This window comes from Dendrobates tinctorius, unplaced genomic scaffold (genome assembly GCF_039654945.1).
Source record: "Dendrobates tinctorius isolate UK_male_01 unplaced genomic scaffold, ASM3965494v1 ptg000045l, whole genome shotgun sequence".
Classification (NCBI taxonomy): Eukaryota; Metazoa; Chordata; class Amphibia; order Anura; family Dendrobatidae; genus Dendrobates; species Dendrobates tinctorius.
Genome location: NW_027361713.1, coordinates 11176853 through 11197790, shown reverse-complemented (window position 1 = coordinate 11197790; position 20938 = coordinate 11176853). Strand labels below are relative to the sequence as shown.

At 42.2% G+C, this 20938-nt stretch overlaps 1 protein-coding gene across 3 annotated transcripts in view; it reads right to left on the bottom strand.

Moving 5' to 3' along the window:
- The window catches only part of TADA2A (transcriptional adaptor 2A), a 252718-nt gene that overhangs the window by 89956 nt on the left and 141824 nt on the right, over positions 1 to 20938 (bottom strand). For all 3 annotated transcript variants that reach the window (XM_073575616.1, XM_073575617.1, XM_073575618.1), the window contains 2 exons: positions 6197 to 6260; positions 249 to 292 (listed from right to left, as the gene is read on the bottom strand). In XM_073575616.1, the coding sequence (XP_073431717.1) occupies positions 249 to 292; positions 6197 to 6260 (108 nt within the window). The remainder of the gene's footprint in view (positions 1 to 248; positions 293 to 6196; positions 6261 to 20938) is intronic.

The window sequence follows — 20938 nt, the reverse complement described above, 5'->3', positions numbered from 1 at the left end:
GAAGATTGGTGCCCTTAGGCAAGGCAGCAGACTTTTTTTTGCCAAGATGTAATATTAGTTTAAGCCTCCAGGTGGCAATAGACTTAACCCATAGACCCATAGTTCCTTTGTCTCCCAATGAAACACGCAAGAAAACCTGTTAGCAGAAGAGAAGAGCTGTCAGCTCTATGTGGAGTGGGGAAAGCAGGACTCACTGGATTCTGTTTCGACTGCAGAATTTAGAATTTTTGAGAACAAAAACTACTTACTTTGAAATTTTCTCAGATTTATAAGGCCATGTTCTCTTATTATTCTATAGAGGAAAAAAAAATAATTTAATGGCAATCATATCCCATAATATACCGTATAATATGTATATACAGTATATATATATATATAAACACACACACACACACACACACACACACACACACACACACAGTATAATATATATATATACTGGCTGAAGAGCCCGGCGTTGCCCGGGCATAGTAACCAACTGTGGTTAGTTATAACAAATTATAATGATTATATTGTACATAAAAACATTTCACATCATATATTCAACACTACAGATTTGCAACACAAATTAACTAAACGATTACACGAGTATTGATAGTATTTTATTTTCAACTCATTCAAGAGCCTTTTGACATGTGTATCTGTGTATCTAACCCTATCCTGTGTGATAATGTCTGCTGAGCTGTGTATCTAATCCTCTCCTGTGTGATACTTTCTGCTGAGCTGTGTATCTAATCCTATCGTGTGTTACTGACTGCTCAGCCGTGTATCAAATCCTATCCTGTGTGATACTGACTGCTGAGCAGTGTATCTAATCCTATCCTGTGTGATACCGTCTGCTCAGCTGTGTATCTAACCCTATCCTGTGTGATATTGACTGCTGAACCGTGTATCTATTCCTATCCTGTGTGATACTGACTGCTGAGCCGTGTATCTATTCCTATCCTGTGTGATACTGACTGCTGAGCCGTGTATCTATTCCTATCCTGTCTGATACTGACTGCGGAGCTGTGTATCTAATCCTATCCTGTGTGATACTGGGCTCCCCCTGCAGTCTGTGTCAGAGGGTGGTCTGTCTTGGCACGGTAATATATTGTGCTATTTCCAACTTTACAGAAGGACGATAACACCATAGAAATGATACGAATAATAGGCCTCAGTTACCACAACTGTCTACAAAGAAAACTGTTGCTGATATCAACCAATCACAGCTCATTTTTCATCTTTTAAACAGCTCTGGGACAGCGTGGCGAGTTTTGAGTGGCGACTTTTGTGTTTCGACTTTTATGTGGCGAGGTTGGTGTATGTGTGGTGAAATGTGTGCTGAGGGTGGTATATGTGTTGAAGCACGTGGTAGTGTGTGGCGCATTTTGTGTGTGTGTTCATATCCCCTTGTGTGGCGAGTATCCCATGTCAGGGCCCCACCTTAACAACAGTACGGTATATACTCGTTGGTGCCATCGCTCTCATTCTTTAAGTCCCCCTTGTTCACATCTGGCAGCTGTCAATTTGCCTCCAACACTTTTCCTTTCACTTTTTCCCCATTATGTAGATAGGGCAAAATTGTTTGGTGAATTGGAATGCGCGGGGTTAAAATTTCGCCTCACAACATAGCCTACGACGCTCTTGGGGTTCAGACGTGTGACTGTGCAAAATTTTGTGGCTGTAGCTACGATGGTGCAGATGCCAATCCTGGACATACACACATACATACACTTTTTCCCCATTATGTACCTAGGGGCAAAATTGTTTGGTGAAATGGAACGCGCAGGGTTAAAATTTCGCCTTACAACATAGCCTATGACGCTCTTAGCGTCCAGACGTGTGACTGTGCAAAATTTTGTGGCTGTAGCTGCGACGGTACAGATGTCAATCCTGGACATACACACATACATACAAACATACACACACATTGAGCTTTATATAATATACTAGCTGAAGAGCCCGGCGCTGCCCGGGCATAGTAACTAACTGTGGTTAGTTATAGCAAATTATAATTATCCTCCATCCCATAGTCCCGTGCCCATATACCCATCATACATATCCTCCATCCCATAGTTGAGTGCCCATATACCCATCACACATCCTCCATCCCATAGTCCCATATACCCATCACACAGTCCCATGCCCATATACCCATCATACATATCCTCCATCCCATAGTCCCATGCCCATATACCCATCATACATACAGTTGTGGCCAAAAGTATTGACACCCCTGCAATTCTGTCAGATAATACTCAGTTTCTTCCTGAAAATGATTGCAAACACAAATTCTTTGGTATTATTATCTTCATTTAATTTGTCTTAAATGAAAAAACACAAAAAGAATTGTCCTAAAGCCAAATTGGATATAATTCCACACCAAACATAAAAAAGAGGGTGGACAAAAGTATTGGCACTGTTCAAAAAATCATGTGATGCTTCTCTAATTTGTGTAATTAACAGCACCTGTAACTTACCTGTGGCACCTAACAGGTGTTGGCAATAACTAAATCACACTTGCAGCCAGTTGACATGGATTAAAGTTGACTCAACCTCTGTCCTGTGTCCTTGTGTGTACCACATTGAGCATGGAGAAAAGAAAGACCAAAGAACTGTCTGAGGACTTGAGAAACCAAATTGTGAGGAAGCATGAGCAATCTCAAGGCTACAAGTCCATCTCCAAAGACCTGAATGTTCCTGTGTCTACCGTGCGCAGTGTCATCAAGAAGTTTAAAGCCCATGGCACTGTGGCTAACCTCCCTAGATGTGGACGGAAAAGAAAAATTAACAAGAGATTGCAACGCAAGATTGCGCGGATGTTGGCTAAAGAACCTCGACTAACATCCAAACAAGTTCAAGCTGCCCTGCAGTCCGAGGGTACAACAGTGTCAACCCGTACTCTCCGTCGGCGTCTGAATGAAAAGGGACTGTATGGTAGGAGACCCAGGAAGACCCTACTTCTTACCCCGAGACATAAAAAAGCCAGGCTGGAGTTTGCCAAAACTTACCTGAAAAAGCCTAAAACGTTTTGGAAGAATGTTCTCTGGTCAGATGAGTCAAAAGTAGAGCTTTTTGGGCAAAGGCATCAACATAGAGTTTACAGGAGACAAAAAGAGGCATTCAAAGAAAAGAACACGGTCCCTACAGTCAAACATGGCGGAGATTCCCTGATGTTTTGGAGTTGCTTTGCTGCCTCTGGCACAGGACTGCTTGACCGTGTGCATGGCATTATGAAGTCTGAAGACTACCAACAAATTTTGCAGCATAATGTAAGGCCCAGTGTAAGAAAGCTGGGTCTCCCTCAGGGGTCATGGGTCTTCCAGCAGGACAATGACCCAAAACACACTTCAAAAAGCACTAGAAAATGGTTTGAGAGAAAGCACTGGAGGACTTCTAAGGTGGCCAGCAATGAGTCCAGACCTGAATCCCATAGAACACCTGTGGAGAGATCTAAAAATGGCAGTTTGAAGAAGGCACCCTTCAAATATCAGGGACCTGGCGCAGTTTGCCAAAGAAGAATGGTCTAAAATTCCAGCAGAGCATTGTAAGAAACTCATTGATGGTTACCGGAAGCGGTTGGTCGTAGTTATTTTGGCTAAAGGTTGTGCAACCAAGTATTAGGCTGAGGGTGCCAATACTTTTGTCTGGCCCATTTTTGGAGTTTTGCATGAAATGATCAATGTTTTGCTTTTTGCTTCATTCTCTTTTGTGTTTTTTCATTTAAGACAAATTAAATGAAGATAATAATACCAAAGAATTTGTGTTAGCAATCATTTTCAGGAAGAAACTGAGTATTATCTGACAGAATTGCAGGGGTGTCAATACTTTTGGCCACAACTGTATATATATATACTGAATATATGTATGTGTGTATCACCAACCAATCACGAAGCATCTCTCATTTCACCAGAAGCTGAGCTGTGATTGGTTGCTATGAGCAAGTTTTCCCACTTGACAACACCTCAGCAGACACTGACATGGTGGGAGAAATCTAGCACCCCAGGGAACATATGCTCCCAGCCATTGTCTGCCCCCCAAAAAGGAGCAGTGAGCACATGACAGAAATGAATCCCCCCCTCCTGTGCCCATATACCATCACACATCCTCCATCCTATAGGCACATCTTCCCTCTTAAAGGGATCATTGGTATGGAAGTCAGAGCAAATCCATCCAAAGCTTTGGTTTTGACCCCAGGCTTCTATTAAAGGGATCATTAGTATGCAAGTCAGGGCAAATCCACTCTGCACTTTGGTAGTGACCCCAGGCCTCTCTTAAAGGGATCTCCGGTATGGAACTTAGGGTAAATCCCTCAGCGCTCTGATTCTCACCCCAGGATTCTATTAAAGGGATCATTGGTATGGAAGTCAGGGCAAATCCACTCAGCACTCTGGTTCTGACGCCAGGCCTCTCTTAAAGGGATCCCCAGTATGGAAGTTAGGACCGTTCCACTCAACGCTCTGGTTCTGAACCCAGGCTGATGGGATGATGTGGGATATTAGGGGGAGTAATCTGGTGGCTCTGGCTGAGTGGATGATGTGGGATATTAGGGGTAGTAGTCCGGCGGCTGTGACGGGATGATGTAGGATATTAGTGGTAGTTGTCCGTTGGCTCTGGCTGACGGGACGATGTGATATTAGGATGGGATATTAGGGGTAGTAGTCCGGCGGCTGTGACGGGATGATGTGGGATATTAGCGGTAGCTGTCCGGTGGATGTGGCTGACGGGATGATGTGGGATATTAGGGGTAGTAGTCCAGTGGCTTTGACAGGATGTGGGATATTAGGGGTAGTAGTCCGGTGGCTCCGGCTGACGGGACGATGTGGGATATTAGGGGTAGTAGTCCGGTAGCTCTGACTGACGGGATGATGTGGGATATTAGAGGTAATAGTCCGGTGGCTCTGGCTGACGGGACGATGTTGGATATTAAGGGGAGTAGTCCAGTAGTTCTGGCTGACGGGATGATGTGGGATATTATAGTGAATGTGGCTATGCGGAGTGGGTGGGGCTCTACACTCAGCTTTATATATATATATATATATATATATATATATATATATATATATATATATATATATATATATACATACATATACACATACACACATACATATATATTTTCATTCTAATTTGTTATAACTAACCGTAGTTAGTTACTATGCCCGGGCAGTGCCGGGCTCTTCAGCTAGTGTGTATATATATACACACATATACACACACACACACGTATTCATATCTGCAGTCTAACATGTGTAATTACATCTTTACATTTTAGAATAAAACAAACGTATCCATGCTTTTTACTGCTTGTTATACTGTGTAGGTTGTGCAGAAATGCCTGACCCTCTTTGTTCCCATATACACATTGTATTCAAAAGGATCATATCTGAGACTATTACTATTTATCTATTTCTGACAAAGTTTTTTCCTGTTTCTCCTGGTGCAATGAGACGACCGTATAAATTGTACGGAGATCGGACCACAATGCAAGGACTGGCTGGTGGGTCAGATTTCATCAGGTTGGGAGACCAGCCGGCCAGTCCTTGCATTGTGGTCCGATCTCCGTACAATTTATATGGTCGTCTTACAGCGCCCACTCTGTGATAACTTTTGAAGGCATGAGCATGTTATCCTTACTAAAATCTTCACTTTGTACCACCAAACATTGAGACCCATAATACTGCGTGATAAGTAGAAACTGAATCAAATAACTCAGAAAATAAAGTGTATTTAAAACTACACTTGTCTGCTGATCACAGTCAAACACATGCAAAATCCATGGATAGATGGCGGGCACCGTCACATAGATCCACACCTCCGAACCGTATTTAGTATGTGTGAGAGAGACGCAGCCGGCAATTAACTGTTAACCCTTAGGTGCACATTCATGAAAAACAAGCAAATCCAGATTGCAAAAATGTAGAAAGAATGGTACTCACCGGGTAAAGTAGTCAAAGCTTTATTGTAAAAGCATGTTGACCCGTGGAAGCGCCTTCTCCGCGCTAAACGATCGTCGTTACTTCCTTTCAGCACCCATTCTCCCGCTAACATGCTTTTACAATAAAGCCATGACTACTTTACCCGGTGAGTGCCATTCTTTCTACATTTTTACAGTCAAATACATGCTGAAAAACTACATGAATACAATATGCTCCCATTCACGGTATTCCCATCCCCTTGTTAAATACAGAACTGAAATACACTATCACACTACCTTTTCCGTCGCTGTCGCTCTTTCAATCGAGAATGGTAAATGTCCACTACAGCAATTTTTAAGGCTGTAGAAAAACAACAAACAATGTGAAAAACCGTCTTTGGAATAAAAAGCAAAAAAAACAATTAATGCTTTGTTTCTAAAAAGTATAAAAAAATGAAGAAAAAAATACAGTAAACTGGCAATAATAGTACAGTGAGTGTGGTCAAAAAAATAACAAATCGTTTAAATCAAGTTATGTATAATGCATATTTAAAGAAAACTTTTATAGATTTTTTTAAAATTTTACATTTCACAAAAAAATCTTGACACTAGTTACTAGGTCATACATCATGTTCTCTACACAAACCTTTCATAGTAATTCTCTGATGTTACTAAGACTGAAAAGTATCACCTGTATTAACAGCAGATTACACTGGGATCCACTATTCACAGGCCTTGCAGCCAGTGTAAAAATTGCAATTTTTATATTCAAAATATATTATATATAATGCATACATAAAGACGATGCTATCCCACCATACAGCATATGCTGCTTTTACGACCTGTCCTCGGAGATCTAGGGTTGTGATTGATGGCAGCTGCCATCTTGGAATCCTGAGAGTGCAGCACAAAAAGCAGACATTTTTGCTATATAAAAGATATTTAGAAAAAGGGTTAATATGTGAATATTATTTATCTAATTACAGTTCTCTGAGAACCCCTTTAGGAGGCAAAGCTGCCAGTGTATTTTTTTTTTCCTGAGACACTGCTACGTAGACAGATTTAAACCCTTCCCATGAAATTATGTAACTGTATGTCAAGATTGCAATTGTTTTCCTACAATGCAATGGGAAGCATGGGCATAGGAGTTGTGATCAAGCCATATGCAGTAACAGCCGGCTGTTATACACAGCTAAGATTCTGCTGCATATGCTGTAATCAGGGCGAGTTAAGATCCCAGCACTTTAAAAGGGTACTCCAGAGAGAAAAAAAATTATTGTAATGGTCTACCTTTATAAGCTGTTAGGATAACATGAATAGTGCTGTTTTCCACCGTCACTCTACCTGTAAATGTGTGTCACGCTACAGCAGCTCCTTACTGCTCCCCTTCCCTTTTGCTCCCTGCTTGTAGCAGCAGCCAGCCACCTGATCACATACAAGCAGATAGTATCAGAGAGCAGGCTGCTACGAGCACGCTACGTCCATGCCACACCCTCCATAACGGACCACATACAAGAAAATAGTATGGGGGGGGCAGGACGCTACTAGCAGGGAGCAGGCTATGCCCACGATGTGTGACATAACGTCCCATAAGGGAGGGGGTGCAGTGAGGAGCAGATGAAGAGTCACAGAGAATTACAGGTAGTTTGAGGGTGGAAAGCAGCACTATTCATGTCATCCCAATAGTTTATGAAGGCATGGCCATTACAATAATATTGTAATAATAACATTACAATAATTTTTTTTATCTCACCCGGAGTACCCCTTTAATCTCTCAGATGCCACCATTAGTGTTGATAATGGCGAACCAGTAGTTTGACAAAGGGAAATTGCTCCCTCTGTATAGCCCATTGACACCTCTATAGTGCGATTATGGGGTGCTGATGGAAACTGCATCCGTAACTGCCATAATGCTCAGCAATGCGAATCCTGCTGGGAAAGGGTCTAATAAGCTGTCAGTCAAACACTAACAGGTTAGATAAGGCACTGTGCTACACTGAACTGAAGTGTATTACCAATCCTATAAAATGATTGCATGTTCCAGTCTCCAAGTTGAAACAGTAAGTATTGTATAAAAAAGGGCAAAAAAATATAATTAAAAAAAATTCCAGTTTTAATAATAAAAAAATGATTCAATTACGGAAAAAAAAAATGCCCAGCAAAAGAAACACACATTTGGATGCGCCATGTTTTTAACGACCTGATACTATATGGTTTTATAGTACATTTATTGTGCATGGTGAATGCTGTAGAAAAAAAATAATATAAAAAAATATATATTGTAAGGTAGTGTTTGTCTTTAAGGTTGGGATACTCTCTTTGCAGCCAAATAACCAAATCCGGCACGGGTTTTCCATAAAACAATAACAGTCCATGTGGTTTATTCAGGCATCATAAACCCAAAGCAATAGAAAGTTCATATCAAACAGCATAGCATCCATGACAGAGGTCCACTCTGTTAACCCTGTAGTCACACAGGTTATGCAATGTCCAATACGCAGGCTTTCTAGCCTCACAGTTATCTCACCCCGTCAGGGTTACCTCATGGTTGCTTCACCACCCTGCAGACGTCCATTCCCTCCTCTGGGAACTCTCAGACACCTGCAGCTATTATACACACAGGCACTTCAGCAAGGCAGACACATCTTCCAGCGAGACCTTCCAAACGGACCAACCGGGTCCAAGCATTCACTCATGTGACCTACCCTGGCCACATTATATGGTCCGTAGCCACGCCCACCGGATCACATGGCTATGACCTGATGAGGTCCTTAAATCATTCACACACATATACGTTACTATGGCATTCTAGATACCCGCCCCTAGGTGGGTTTGTAGGTAGCTGTTCCCGCGCATCTCACCAGCTACCTGGAAAGCTCTCCATGACAGTGTAACAAAAGCTCAGCAGTACCTCTGCTGATCAACACACATTCAAGCTTCCATCCCAAGGCCACCTACCTTGGGATGCATAACGATCATTCAGCATCCTGCCACTCATCCTCTCTCCTGGGACACCCACACAGCGCCCCCTAGCGGACACAGTGGTTACTACATCACAATATATAAAAACTATGCTAGAATTGCCTTTTCGGTCCATCTTGCCTCATGGAAAATCAAATTAAAAAAAAATTGTATGCATCGTAAAATAGTATCAGTAAAAACGACAGCTTCATTAAAATGAAAACATTATGGCTCTCACAGTGTGACAATCAAAAAAACAAAGTTTTTTTCTTTTCAAAAATCAATTTTTTTTTACGCAAGAGTAATTTTCTCTTGTACATAAAAAAGCAATATAAATTGGTTGCAACTTCCTAAAAAAAAAATTGTTTTCGAAGGTCACTAACATCTGATCAGCCAAGGTTCAACACCCGGCTCCCTGGTCAATCAGCTGTTATCGGAAGCGGCAGCAGTCGACCGGAAACATCTCTTGCTGAGCTGCTCAGAGAGTGCTGCACTGCTACGTATAGTACAAGTGATCAGATGATCACAGCTTCAAGTCACCTAAGGAGTAAAAAGTGAAAAAAAATAAAAGAAACACAAGAGCTCAAATCATCCCTCCTTTTGGTCTATTAAAAATAAAAAAATTAAATAAAATTTTTAACACACGGGGCTCGGACACCGACACACTGACAGGGAGCATGCACTGCTCAGCTCTGACACCTCGTGCTCCCCTCCTGCCTCTCCACACGCACTGACATCTGCTAGCAGGCGGCACACATCACCTTCCTCCTGCAGAGGAGCGCGGTGATTCTCTCCAGTGCCCCTCTCTCTCCTGTCATCTGCCTGCCACTGTGGTCTGAGGCTGCCTGAGCAGGCTCCGGAGTTGTGCTGGCGGTGAACTGGACTTTTTCCCGCCTTGGACGGCGCCATATTGTTTGGAGAACCACAACGCTGGGAGCTGAAGCTGTGGGCTAAGCAATGACCGGGATTGTGTGAAAACATCACATACAGGGCTGTTGCTCAAGAGAGAAGAGGATAAGAAGGGAGGGAAAGGAAATATAAAATAAAAATATAAATCGCTGAATATATTAAAGATCAAGGATTAAGACTGACAGAAGCTACAAAAGCAGAGGCATTGGCCAGAATATTACATAAATAGACTAACGTCCCTGATATCCCCTGAGCCTTGACATTCCCTCTTGCTGTCTGAGAGGTTTTTTTACCCACAGTTTAGATTTCAAAAACACCAGAAATAGAAATAGAGTAATTACTGGGGCAACGGTGACACCAAGTGGTCATTCTGAAGAACTGCACCCAACAATATCCCAAAATAAAAGAAGCCTTTCGCCCATTCTACAGGGATCTGGACTGTGAAACCCCCCAAAATATATGAGTTAACAACAGACGTGATCATCTATGGGAAGGACAAGACGTACAGTCGGGCAGAACGTAGCTAAACATAAGGAGTCTTCCTCAGAAGATATGAAGCGTTTTTTCAATTCTGCCTCACAGGTCAGGAACGCACGATCCTCATCTTCGCAAGCCATGACCCAGGACGGCTGTCCCCTAGCAGAGTCCTCAAGCTTATGTAGTTATTATTATTATTATTTATTGTTATAGCGCCATTTATTCCATGGCGCTTTACAGGTAAGGAGGGGTATACATAAAAACAAGTACAATAATCTTAAACAATACAAATCATAACTGGTACAGGAGGAGAGAGGACCCTGCCCGCGAGGGCTCACAATCTACAAGGGATGGGTGATAATACAGTAGGCCTACGAAATCCATTGAAGACTGCGACGAGGATCCAGTTGTCAATGGCAAAATGAGTATATATGAGCTGAGTAAATATATAAAGGCTTTGCCTACCAAATCTGACTTAGAGGGGTTTGCCTGCAGACTCAAAAAGTCATACAAAAAAAAAGAGATAAATAATTTGAAGGCAGAATTTACGTCTCGAATTGAAGTTGTGGAAAAAGCACAGGAGGAAGTCCACCACGAACTTCAGGCCTTCAGAACTTCTGGGCATACCCTTAGAATAGAGGAGCTTGCACCTGACCTGGAAGATTTGGAAAATCGTAACAGGAGAAACAACATCCGTAGTCGTGGGCTTCCTGAATCAATTGGTTTCCCTGATTTAGAGAATACAGCGCAAAAGATTGTTCTAGAGATCCTTGATGATCCTGGGGATGGCCCAATCGAATTTGACAGACTTCACAGGTCCTTGGGGCCCGTCTCGTGATGTCATATGTAGAGTACATTATTACAGAGTTAAAGAGACCATAATGACCGCCGCAAGAAAAAAGGGGAATATAAAGTTCGAAGGCCATCACATCCTGATTCTTTCAAATCTATCCAGACGTACTTTGTCACTGCGCAGAGCCCTTAGACCCTTACTTGCTGAACTAAAAGAAAGACATTACATACAGATGGGGTTACCCCTTCCAACTGACGGCTTTCAGGGGAAGCAAAACAGCCATTTTTCGTCGCATTGGAGATCTTGCTAATTTTCTTGGAACTTTTGACCTACCAATGATCGATCTTCCAGATTGGCCTCTGACTCCCGCTCTTCCCGAGGCTCCACCCAGATGACTTACAGTCCAACATTCCAAGAAGAGGAGTAGTGACGGGAATCCTTCAAGCATCACCTGATAACCCGCTAACCCTCTGTGCATTCTCTCTACAGGGTTCGGGACTAATCCTGATAGGTTTGGTCGACAGCTTTGCCTGACTGTCCTTAATGTGTTTGACTTTTTTTTTATTCACGTTTGCTTTATAGTTACTACTAGGTCTCGATTGTTGTCCTCATTTACCTCTGGACATGTGAGATATGGATGAGATACCCATGTGTTCATAATTTGAGGAATTTTGTAGTCTCACCCGTTAATTACATGCAATGTTTTATAATGATCTGGGAAATGATCGCGTTTATATCCTACATAAAATGATTTCCCATGGGGTCTCGCCCCCATGTCTAGGGGAAATCTTAATGAGCACTTGACCTGTTTATTTGGGGGCGACCCCCCCCCCCGGGTGGGGAGTTTCCTGTCTGGCTTCGGCTCTCTCCCTCCTGGAGTGGTGCAAAGGTAGTAGACTACCAATACTGGCACCGATCGAAAATACTGTAAGAAATGTTCCTTTTTGTAAACTTTTACTTTCTTCTAACTCTTTCTCTAACCCCTTTTACTTTCCTCTACCTATTTCTCTCTCCTTTCCCTCCCCAATACCCCTTCCCATTGGACCATCTATTTATACTGGGGATACCTAACAAGGGTAGACATTTAGAGGCGGGTGGCGTAAGTGGGAGTCTAGACCATGGATAAAATTCAAATTTTGTTCCTTTAATGCTAGGGGGTTCAATGTTCTAGAAAAAAGACAAAAATTGTATTCTAACCATAAACAACGAGTCTCGGTTCTGTTACAGGAGACCCACTTCAAATCTGGATCCATACCCCAGTGTTCATCAAAATACTACCCTAAGTGGGTCCATGGCCCGAATCCGCATTTCAAATCCAGGGGGGTCTCTATAGCTTTCCAAAGCTCCCTCATGCCAGAGATCATTGACTCAGTAATAGATTCCGAAGGCAGATTTATCTTCCTGATGATCTCATGGGGATCTCGTAAACTCGTAATAGCCAATGTGTATTTCCCAAATCAGGGCAAACAGAAGTTCGGTGCGGAGTGCAAAAGACGTCTTGCGGAGTTCGCTGGCTCCTCTGTGATCCTCGGGGGGGACTTTAATACTCCCATGAACCCCACTGTGGATGCTTCCTTGGGTAAGTCTTCCTACTCCTCTTCTTCCATTACCCAAATAAAAAAACAGATGTTCGGCCTGAGGTTGGTGGATGTCTGGAGGGCTCTTCACCCTGATTCTAGAGACTTCAGCTTTTTTTCGCGGGTCACAATACTTATAGCAGAATCGATTACTTTTTCATATCTCACAGTTTGTTGGACTCGCCGGTTGAGGCTGATATAGGATCAATATTATGGTCGGATCATGCGCCAATTTACTTCTTGATTGTCCTCCATGCTCCAGTTAAATCCCCTTTTTCCTGGTGTTTGAATGAGAACCTTCTTTGGGGCCCTTTATGTAGGTCTGATTTAGAACATGCAATCACTAACTTCAGCACAGATCATGCTGAAGACCCCACTTCCCCTTTGGTTAAGTGGGAAACATTAAAGAGTATCCTGAGGCGGGTGCTTATTTCTCATGGAGCACGTCAAAAGAGAGCCAGAGCCGCTGAAATAATTGAATTATCTAGGCAAATCCAAAAATTAGAAAACCAACACAAAAAAAGACTTAAAAGTCGATACTCGCGCACACCTGTCTACATTGACGCAAAAATTACTAGCTATAATTGATGAGAAATCACGGCAATTCAGAGAACGTCTCAAAAATCGTTTTTATCATTATGGCAACAAGATTAGTAAATTAACAGCGAGAATCATCAACCCCCGATTATCAAGTACTTATATTCCTTACATTAAGAATAAAGAGGGGAAGAAGGTACATAGCACGAAGGATATACTATCAAGCTTTTGTGATTATTATAGGGAGCTTTACAACATTGGTGGCCACTATAAAGATCTCCCAATAAATTTACTGCGGGACAAAATTAAGCTATACCTACAACAAACTAACATACCTGTAATTTCGGAGGACAGATTGCTGGACTTGGAGAGAGACTTCTCACTGAACGAAATCTCTGAGACCATCAAAGAACTGAACAGGGGAAGAGTCCAGGCCCCGATGGATACACTGCAGGATTTTATAAACATTTCTCTGCCTTATTAAGCACAATATTTCTCAATATGTGCAATTACATTTCATTGGGTGGTTCTTTTCCTCCACACTCCCTGGCGGCTCATACCACTGTTACTCCTAAACCTGGGAAGGACCCATCTATGTGCAGCAGCTCCGGTCCAATCTCTCTGATAAATCTAGCTATTAAATTGTACGCAAAAATGATTGCAAAGAGATTGTGTCCACTGTTGCCGAGCCTGATCAATCGGGACCAGGTGGGATTCGTCCCAGGACGAGAAGCAAGGGACAATACCATATGGACTATTTCTCTGATAGACAGGGCCACTAGGTTGGGGGACCCCATGTGCATACTGTCGATTGATGCCGAGAAGGCTTTCGACAGGCTGCACTGGCTATTCATGTTCTAGACATTGGAGGAACTGGGTTTGAAGGAGAGCATGCTCCGTAGAATCTCTGCCCTATATACTTCTCCTAGTGCACAAGTTAAAACCAATGGCGCATTATAAAACAATTTCCCTATTCGGAAAGGTACAAGACAGGGTTGCCCCCTTTCGCCCTTACTCTATTATATTAACGATGGAGCATTTAGCAGCCGCAATTCGTAATATTCCGTCAATCAAAGGCCCAAAATTGCAATCAGATGAACACAAACTGGCACTCTTCGCAGACGATGTTCTTCTTTATATCTCCTCCCCGATTACAAGCCTTCCAAATATTATTCAAGAGCTACATAGATTTGGCCACCTAAGTAACGTCAAAATCAATTCCCATAAATCCGAGATCCTAAACATATCCCTGAAACCACCTATGGTAGAGCAGTTAAGTGCCTCATTTCCTTTTCGCTGGCGCTTTGATTCTCTCACTTACTTGGGAGTCAAAATCACAGCCAAGACGTTGCAATTATATGATGCCAATTTTAAGGTAGCCTTACACAAGGCAGAGCTAGATTTGGAAAGATGGCATAGACTGCAGCTTTCATGGTTGGGCCGGGTTAATGTGGTAAAGATGGACTTATTGCCTCGTCTCCTGTATTATTTCCCAGCAATCCCTGTGTGTCTACCTGCCTCCTTCTCACGCCTCAAAAAAGCAATTACTAGATTCATATGGTCACAAAACCAAGCTCGCATTTCCTATTTTCTGTTAAGCAGGCCAAAAATGAGTGGGGGGTGGGTCTGCCTGATTTTTCTTTGTATAGTCACGCATCAATTGGAACATGTATTTTGGACCTCTTCCATAGTAAAGGACATAAAAAGTGGGTAGGATTGGAAAATGACCTCAATGGTCGTGACTCCCAAATAATCATCTGGTCCTCAAGAAAGGACGGTGAGAGCAACATATCTCTACCCTTCCTTACCAGTGTTGAGGGAGCTATTGAGGGAGGGCTAAATTAACCCTTCACGGTTGACCAAGTGATTTCCAAATTAATCCACAAGGCGTTGCTAGCAACTGGGAATGACCAGACGGAGACGTGTGCCTCTGTATGGGAGGATCAAGGCAGATCACTAACCCCGTTTATTATGTCACCTTTTTATAGTATTTTGCTTAATTATGCAAAATACTCAGCTACCAATAGCATCGTCGTAATACATTTACTATATAAGCCAATAGTATTGCAAGAAAATTGGAATATGTCCCTAGTTACGTGACTTAGAGAATAGAACAATAGCACATTCTTCAGGGTCTCATATCTTGTTCAGACTGGGACAGTCTGGTTTCATAACAGCGAACTTTCACCTAGTTACCAAATTTAACTTGTAAACAACAAAATGACGTCGCAAGCACAAAAATGGAGGTCTGGAGAACAAGATGTCCCATACATCTGAATACTGTACTTCACAATCTCCCTAGATAAATTTTGTTAACTAATATGCAGCATCAGAGGTGCTATCCCAAGCCATAAGCTTGAGGGGTACTGGTCTTCACATGGCTGATGCCGTGTTATCAGTCATGGCTTTTGCGGCGCACCCATCCCTCCTGTATGCTGCAATTTACGAATAACAATTTTTGATGACTGTGGTGGGGATCTTTTGAAGATGGCCATGTGCTTGGCTTCAACATCTTCATCAAGTAGCCTTTTGAGATCGGTGTAGAGAAGAGCAGAGGTGACGACGTCTTTGGTATCATCATTAGCTGTCCTAGTGCAGAATTTCCTTCCAGACTTAGGTAACGTAATATGGTCCACCTGGAGCCTTCGAAAAGGATAGTCGGGCTTAGCAAGATGCTTCGGGGGTACATGTTGAAGTTGACGGGGATTGCAGGTCTGACAGATATTACAGGCATGGTTGAGCGCTGTCAAAACTGTGGAAATTCCCGGGGCCCAGTAGAATTTTTGCACTAGTGCGAGGGCCTGATTCTTTCCTCAATGTGTAGGCCCATGTGGCAATAGCAGGGTACATCCGCTTATGAAGACACACAAGTTGGTCCTTTTTCCAGAGACCATTATCCATACGTGCCCCATCAGTCTTCCATTGCTTCACCTCTTCCTTTAGAGACATTCTCTGCATCGTCATTAAGCAGTCTTCGGGGTCATCAGGTTCTTGCAGGGTCAAAGCTTCTTGTAACCGTTTACGCTGAAAGCGTGTGGTCACCATAGCTAGTATGGTTCGTTCAATGGGTAAAAGAGCGGTGGCTTTTGCTTGCATATCCCCAAATGCGTTGCCAACAGTCTGTGGACTGACTGTTCCTAGGACCGTGCGCCTTAACTTTGATAATGGCCACCTGAGTAGGTAATTTGATTGAATCCATGAGGGTTTTAACAGCTTCAGCATTTTTCACTGGGGTTCCAGCAGTAGTAATAAATCCTCAATTGGCCCATAGAGCCCCAAAATCGTGAGCAATACTAAATGCATACCGTGAGTCAGTGTACATATAAGCCTGCCTGTTCTTGGCCAAAATACATGCAGTAGACAGAGCCTGGAGTTCTGCTTCTTGTGCTGACTGTGAGGGCGGGAGCGCAGCTGCGTGCACTACAGTGTCCTCTGTGGTAACAGCATATCCCGTGTGGAATCTACCAAACTCATCAGCATATCTTGAACCATCCGTGTATAACACCAGATCGGGATTTGGAAGTGGATTCTCACTGACATTTGGTGGAGTAGCTGTTTCTTCAGTCAGAAGTTGGGAACAATCATGTTGGAGATAATCCTCATCACTGCCATCTTTCTTGGGGTCCAGCAGTAAAGTAGCGAGGTTGATTGTAGTACAGCGATGCAACTTCACAGTCAGCCAAAAGAAGTGAACACTGCAGCTGTAAATATCGTTGCACAGTCAAATGTCTTGGTTGCTGAAGTGTCAGTATTGCTGCAATGTCATGCGGGGCAAAAATATGCGTTTCATGTCCAAGAATTATGTCTGCAGTCTTGTCAAGCAACGAGTGAGTGGTGTGAAATGCCCTCATGCAACTTGGTGATGCTCGGCCACTGGGTCGAGGTGGGCCGAATAATAGACCACTGGTCGTTGCCTATTGCCATGTGATTGTGTAAGTACCCCTGCTGCGTGTCCTTCATTCTCAGACACATACAAATGGAACGGTCGAGGGGCGGAGGCAATAAGCCGCTTTAACTTAGAGAAAGCGCAATGGAGGCTTTCCATACAAACCGGTGATCTTTCCTTATAGCTCATTATACCGTCTTTCAAGGCATTGTAAAGGGGTTGCATTATGTAGGATGCATCCGATATCCACTGACGACAATAAGTGCATAGTCCAAGAAAACGCTGGAGTTCAGTTTCATCTTTTGGGAAAGGAAGGGAGCAGACAGTTAATTTTCTTTCTTCTGTGAGGTGTTTGACACCCTGAAGGAGACAGTGACCCAAGAATACCACTTGACCAAGGCAGAACTGAAGTTTCGAGGCCGAAACCCGCCAGTTCAGTGCTGCCAGATGCTTGAGGAGACTAACAGTGGCAGCAATGGCTTCCTGCTCCATCCGTGCACACAACAAAAAAAAATCATCCACATACTGAAGCAATGTGACCTGGGGGTGATTTAACGGCCAGGGCAAGAGACACTCGCTCATATTTTTTGCAAACTGATTGGGACTGTTTTGGGCCCCTTGTGGCATAACGGTCCATGTTAACTGTCGTCCCTGATAAGTGAATGCAAACAGAAACTGGCAATCTGGGTGTAACGGAATGCTAAAGAAGGCATTGGGAAGGTCGATGACTGTAAACCAAGCAGCATCCTGGGGTATTTGGGACAAAAGAGTATGTGGATTAGGCACCACTGGAGTTGCATTAACTGCCCGTAGATCTTGTACCAGCCGGTGCAAAATACTCAGCTACCAATAGCATCGTCGTAATACATTTACTTTATAAGGAAATAGTATTGCAAGAAAATCGGAATATGTCCCTAGTTACGTGACGTAGAGAATAGAACAATAGAACATTCTTCAGGGTCTCATATCTCATATCTTGTTCTGACTGTTACAGTCTGGCTTCATAACAACCGCGAACTTTCACCTAGTTACCAAATTTAACTCGTAAACAACAAAATGGCGTCGCAAGCACAAAAATGGAGGTCTGGAGAACAAGATGTCCTGTACATGTGAATACTGTACTTCACACCAGGAACATAGCGGCTTTTCTCAACCAGGGAGGCCGATCACTAGGGATCTCTTCATCTCCTGGCCCTCTAACTCCCATCTATGATAATCCGTATTTTCCGGCGGGACTACATAAGGAAAAATGTTTAAATAAAGATAAAAGCTCTCATCCAATAGTCTATGACTACATAACTCGATCAGGTATGAAGTCGTTACAGGTATCTTCTCAGATGAGGAACCACCGGCGGGCTCTTGGTTCTTTTTTGAACAATTGAGAAGTTTTATAACAAAATTGGCTAATTGGACCAATCTTTTTAGAGCATTCACACCCTTTGAAACCCTCTGTACGTCCAAGAGCCCTCTGGATCACACCGTATCCTTGCTGTACAAACTCTTTCAAGAGGGGCAAACTCAAACCCCACGATTTTCCTCCATTCTTCTCTAAATGGGAGGCTAGGAAGATCTTTATCGACCGAAGATAGATCAAAAATCCTTCTCCTTACGTTTAGATCTTCACTATGTTCTACATCACAGGAGAGGAGCTACAAGATTCTTGCAAGATGGTATAGATGCCCTTCAGCTGTCCACTCTATATTCCCGGTGGTCCCGGATACTTGTTGGAGATGCCTACATGAGGAAGGCACATTTACTCACATATGGTGGCACTGTCCGCCCATTAAAAACTTATGGTCAGCAATTTTTGACCTACACAACAGATTGTCCATTACCAATAATAGACCCACAATGGAAGCTGCATTATTGTCCCTGAGTGACATTTCTATTTCCATATTCAAAAAAGGGCTTTTCAGACATTTTGTTACAGCTACCAGGAACTTGATCCCGATATTGGAAACAAGTAAAGTCACCTTCTCGTTCTTAGTTTGTCGTTGAGTTTAATGATATCTATAGAATGGAGCAAATGATAGGCCAAATAGTTGGTGATGCGGACAGAGTCTGGATTGTTTTTAGAGCGACCCCTGGGTTGGAGGTATGGTTATCGGGACACTGAGGATATTCTTCAATAAATGAACACTCCTTTGATTTGATTGGATGGTTTTCAGGGCGCCCTGGGTTCTTGGATGGCCATTCCGGATCTTGACTCCTTTCGGAGTGGTTGAGGGATTTATGGCCTTCCGGGTCCAGGGAATGCTCAAATCCCATTTCCCATTCGTAATGTCTATCTCCTACGATCATTTAATCCCCTCCTCTTGCTTCCTTTCTCCTTTCTTTTCACTTTCTTGTTTAGGTTGCATAAATAAATTAATTTCACAAGCAAGTCAATAATCTCTTATTGACTAATCTATTGATCAAAGTACTGATCGTGGTCATTTTTACAAGTTTAATTATAATAGAAATGACACAGTTATTTACATCCTACAGTTGATAATTTCATCCTAATATAGATTATATACTTTCTTTATGCTTTAAAACTAGTTCGGATTATGTATAGCATTATTTCAATAAACTTGATTTACACAAAAATAAATTAATCAGTTTGGTAAACGGAGTAACAAGAAGAAAAATTGATAAGCCAGAATTACGTTTTTTTTTTCAGCCGCTGCAATGTTGCAATAAAATTCAAATAGAGGTGACAAAAACATTGCATCTACTAAAATGTCAGCTTGGGGTGCAAAAAATGAGCCCTTAGTCAGCAACTATCACGAAACATGAAAACGTCTTGGAAAATGGCGACATGCAATATTTTCATTTTTATTTTTTTTCACAAATTTCCGAATTTTTTTCACAATTTAAAGAAAAAGAAAACGATACATGCTTGGTAATTGTACTGACTTGAAGAATCATATTGCCAGATCAATTTTAATGTATAGTGAACATGGTAAATAAAAAACTCAAAAAACAATTGTGGAATTGCACTTTTTTGTAATTTCAACACACCGGGAATTTTTCCCCAGCATTCTAGTCCATCACATGATAAAATGAATGGGGTCATTCAAAATTCAAAACTCGTCTCGCAAAAACAAGTCCTCATAAGGCTACGTGGATGGAAAAATAAAAGTTATGGATATCAGAAGAAGGTTGAGGAAAAAACGAAAAAAAAAAACCAGAAAAAAGTGTGTAATAAAAATTCATCAAAGCTTGAATGTAACAAAATCTATGGTTGAATATGCAAAATATAAGCTCTCATACAGCTCAGTTGGCAGAAAACTGGACTTAGGGCTCTGTAGGGATCCACAAAATGAGTGGACGGGGATTTACACACTTGGCCGGTCTTTGAGGCATACACAGGAACACTCCGGGGTTAAACAGTTCATTCGGTTTATTAGTCAATAGCATAAACCGCTCTTCATTAACATAATAGCGTGTAGCTTCCAGTACAACGTCCGTTAACCCCTTAGCGACAAAGCCAGTTTGCAGCTTAATGACCAGGCCAATTTTTACAATTCTGACCACTGTCCCTTTATGAGGTTATAACTCTGGAACGCTTTAATGGATCCCGCTGTTTCTGAGGTAGTTTTTTCGTGACATATTGTACTTCATGTTAGTGGTAAAATTTCATTGATAAGTCTTGCGTTTATGAAAAAAACGGAAATATGGCGACAATTATGAAAATTTTGCAATTTTAGAACTTTAAATTTTTATGCCCTTAAATCAGAGAGATGTGTCACAAAAATTTCTTAATAAATAACATTTCCCACATGTCTACTTTACATGACCACAATTTTGGAAGCAAATGTTTTTTTGTTAGGAAGTTATCAGGGTTAAAAGTTGACCAGCGATTTCTCATTTTAACAACAAAATTTACAAAACCATTTTTTTTAGGGACCACATCA